We start from the raw sequence: 3,875 nt of genomic DNA on the forward strand, positions 1-3,875 counted from the left end.
ACATGGCTGCCTTCCTGCACCACCTAAGTCTTACGCACTTAGGGCAGTTGGATGCTAAACCGGCTCTCCAAGAACTTTTCCAGTCTTACATTACTAGATATTACGGACAAATAATAGAGAATCTCGAGGTAGATATCGAGTGTAGAAGTTTACATTTAGCACATAAATTGGACAATGTCATGTGCACCTTAAATGGAGAACCAACATCCATGTGCTGAGACTAAATGAAACCACAGGCCGTTTATATCGAATGGTTTCGCCTCGGAAGCTCTCACCACACATGTGCCAGTTCTCTGTAGTTGCCTTCTGTATGACTTTATTCTCATTGCTGTTAAATGCCTAGTTCCTAGCCAAAGAATAGGTGTATGATGAGTAGAAAATAACAAGAACTAATGTGGTGGATTCGTTGTTATACATTTCAAAAAAAGAAAGAAAAGATCATAGCACTGCATGAGTCCTTCCAGTTATTGTATTCAACGACGACTGTTTATTATGTGGAATTGTGTATATGTGTTTAATCAGCTGTACTTAATCAAATGTCTGTGATTTTAAAGCGTAGAGCATTCCAGTCTTTGCGGGCTCCTTAAGAGCGCCGCACTACGTGCTGGGGTCTTGATTTTTACTATTTTGTGCCTAACTCATGGTGCGGGTGATTGAACATACTCTCAGAATCACAACAGGTGTTTTGAAGGTTGACGCGTGACACCGGAAGTGATCAGTCGCCCATGCTTTAGAGGATAACCGTGGACAAGTTATACTAGACGATCTTACTAAGATTCCAAGTGGAGTATTGAACTCCATTGTTAACCTGTGAGGAAATATAAGAGATAGAATTGTTGTCTGCAGTAGATCTGAAATGTTTTTACTGAACTTCGTTTCCTTCTATCTGTCCCAAAAATAAAGCAGCCGGTAAATCAGTAATGCCTATTGCTTCAGTTAGGTCGAATGACATACAAGTTAGAAGACAGAACAGCACGCACTTTTACTTTTTACAGAATCATAGAGACATTTACTACTATTATTATTTTTAATATTACTACTGATTGTTATATCATTATGCCATTTGAGTGTTCATGATTTACAGTCTACAAGACTTTTAATACAAGTTAAAGAAAAACTTTCAATATAGCCTGTCTTTCAGTGTATAATAGTTTTTGCAGATGGTGTGGAAAACATTAAAATTAAGAAATGAGTGGGTCGCTATTGTTGTGAAAACAACAAGTGAATTTGGTGCACAAAATAGTTGACTTCATAGCAGCAGCTAACCACGGGGAAACAAAAAACACATTCCAATGAAAACTACAAACTGTTGAAGCTCGCTTGACTCCATAGCAGTTGTAATGTTGTTATATAAATCTTCGGAAATGTGCTAGATATATATCAATGTTACATGTATATGTGGTTTTGTATACAGTGAGAAAGCAAATCAAACAAAGTTTTAAATAGCGTAGAAAGAGCTACCCAGCTGTAAACACAAACTTAAATAACGTGAAGCAGCTGTTGTTCCCCGGAAATGGCGGTTTAAAAGAGAAAGCTGTAACCATAATTGCTGCAACGCGGTGCAAATACAAAAATGTTCGTCCTGTTTCTTACTCTGTCACACACTGTATCTCATTCTGATGCTACTTCAAAGCTAGTCATCTTTGTCCACGTATCGGGCTTAAGGTATTCCACCAGTTTCACGGATTCAGATTCATTCATATACCTTCCTGTATAGAGACATACGAGTTAACGATGCAAAGTCACTGCTGAAATTAATCACATTTAAAGAATTAAAAATGTACCGCAAGTCTTTTTGTTTTCAAAGCTTGGTCCACTTACGTGTGAAAATCCTTGAAACTGCTGATGTACTATATGCTACACGTTCCAACACTTTTTCACACATTAGCTATATTTTTTATTTTTGATCGTAGCCAAGAGTAAAACCATACCATTTTTCAAATGGCCCGTAGAACAACCCCTCAGCTCAAAGAAACTATGAACAGTACATCATTCAGTGTTTTCCTCCACAGCTCAGAGCATTTCTTCTACATTACTGAAGACGCCTTACATGAATAAACCTAGTCAGGAAAGTGTTATATAGACTACCAGCCCAACCGTGTTGAAGTTAACCCGCCCCTTTTTTCATTTCTTGTAAGCATTTCATTACAAGCGCCGGTTTCTCTGAGCTAAGGGTATCACAAGAAGATCGTTTTACAAGAAATTGCTTTGTACTTCTGTGAAGTGATTCTTTTTTACTTGTCATTCATTTGGTTTTCATTTGTAACTGTACGAAGGGAATCGCTGTATGTCCACATAGACTACAACAAAAATTTTCATTTCGAATTTCAGGAGGTAAAATTTTCAGTATTCAATCAATACAGCATAATATAATTTATTTGATAGTTTTCTTTTTATTTGTCCGATTTGTATTCGCGCGGATTGTTCGGTCTGAATTCCTACTGAATTAAAAACTCTTTTAGTGGATTGTGTCTATCGTTTGATGGAAATTTTTATACTCTTATTTTCCAATGTTTTGTGATTATAAAATAAAAATTGCCCAGTGTTCGTTAGTCAATAGATTATTGGGATAATCAAATGCCAAGTGTATATTGTGGTGTATTTTTATATAAATAGTGCAGGTTTGTACATACTGCTACATTTTAAGCTAATATTATGCAGAATAAATATCTAAAAAGAAGAGTACTTTTTTAACCACCTCCTATATAATTTACTTAAAATGGTGAGGATGTAGCTCCGTCATCTACTGTTGTGTCAATTACATGATTTTATTTCATTCATAAAAAAAAATGTGCTAAACCACTCACCCAAAAGCCAAGTGTACAAAAAAACTAGCTCACTCTTTGTCACTCCTTGATACCATGATGAGACTTGCTATAAGTAAAATTGTAAACTCATTCCCTGAAAGCTAATCTCTCTCTCTCTCTCTCTCTCTCTCTCTCTCTCTCTCTCTCTCTCTCTCTCTCTCTCTCTCTCTCTCTCTCTCATTTTCAACTATTCTTTCGCAGTAAACGGAAATAACTTACTCAAGCGCCTACGATGATTCCCTTGCAAAACTCTTATCTCACCACTGAAAAAAACTTACTCCTATGTTTCAAGTATCATACAACTACAGGAAAACATCCAGTTCAAGACAACATGGTTAACACCTGCAACTGTAAAGTATTTTTGTAAACTGTGTTGTTGCCTTGCCTTCTATATTACCTTACCCCCTTTAAGCTGTTGCAACAGATGTGCCCTAAATGAAGGACTCTCTATAACCCGTTCTCTCCTACACTGCCTCTCTCACGTTGCGATATTAGCTTATAGTCCTCCTTTTTTTTTTCTTTAACCCTCTCTTTCTTTTTCTCCCCTTTCCACTCTTTCATCTTCCCTTGCACCAATTTCACGTTCATCAACCTCCCGCTGGCGTTTGTGCATTCTGTAACTATCCTTCTCAGCCTCCACTTTCGCTTTTAGAATCTACGACAATAACATGGCTAGAGGCATTCCATGGGTGTCAATAATAGGTTTTCTGAATATCTGTCACATTTCTTGTAAACATCTGTGGAACTCAGCTGAAGTGGATTAATTTCCATATTCCTCGTACTTTAAGATTTTATAAAGAATACGAAGGGTGTATGTAAAGTATGAAATTTAACTGATCACGATCTTAAATAAACGGCATAAAGCAACAGCCCCAGAATCTTCACAATGATAAATACTGTTAACACGCCTCCAAGCCATCGTGCCCAGCACACCCCTGGCCACTGCATTTTTTGTTTTCCTTTTCATAAACTCAAATACCAAAGGCGCGGTGGTGAAAATCGCAATAATTCCGCTCGTTCCCGACAAATCCATTAAAGGGAAATGAAAACTGTTGACGCTATGTTGAA

At 37.2% G+C, this 3,875-nt stretch overlaps 1 protein-coding gene across 2 annotated transcripts in view; it reads left to right on the top strand.

Annotated features, from left to right (window-relative positions):
* Window positions 1–2,680, top strand: part of LOC136836105 (plexin-B-like) — a 243,434-nt gene extending 240,754 nt beyond the window's left edge. For both annotated transcript variants that reach the window (XM_067100093.1, XM_067100094.1), the window contains one exon: window positions 1–2,680. This exon is cut by the window's left edge and continues 600 nt beyond it. In XM_067100093.1, coding sequence (XP_066956194.1) covers window positions 1–218 — 218 coding nt within the window. In that variant the 3' untranslated portion in view covers window positions 219–2,680.
* Window positions 2,681–3,875: the final 1,195 nt, after the last annotated feature.

Source organism: Macrobrachium rosenbergii, chromosome 56 (genome assembly GCF_040412425.1).
Source record: "Macrobrachium rosenbergii isolate ZJJX-2024 chromosome 56, ASM4041242v1, whole genome shotgun sequence".
Lineage (NCBI taxonomy): Eukaryota > Metazoa > Arthropoda > Malacostraca > Decapoda > Palaemonidae > Macrobrachium > Macrobrachium rosenbergii.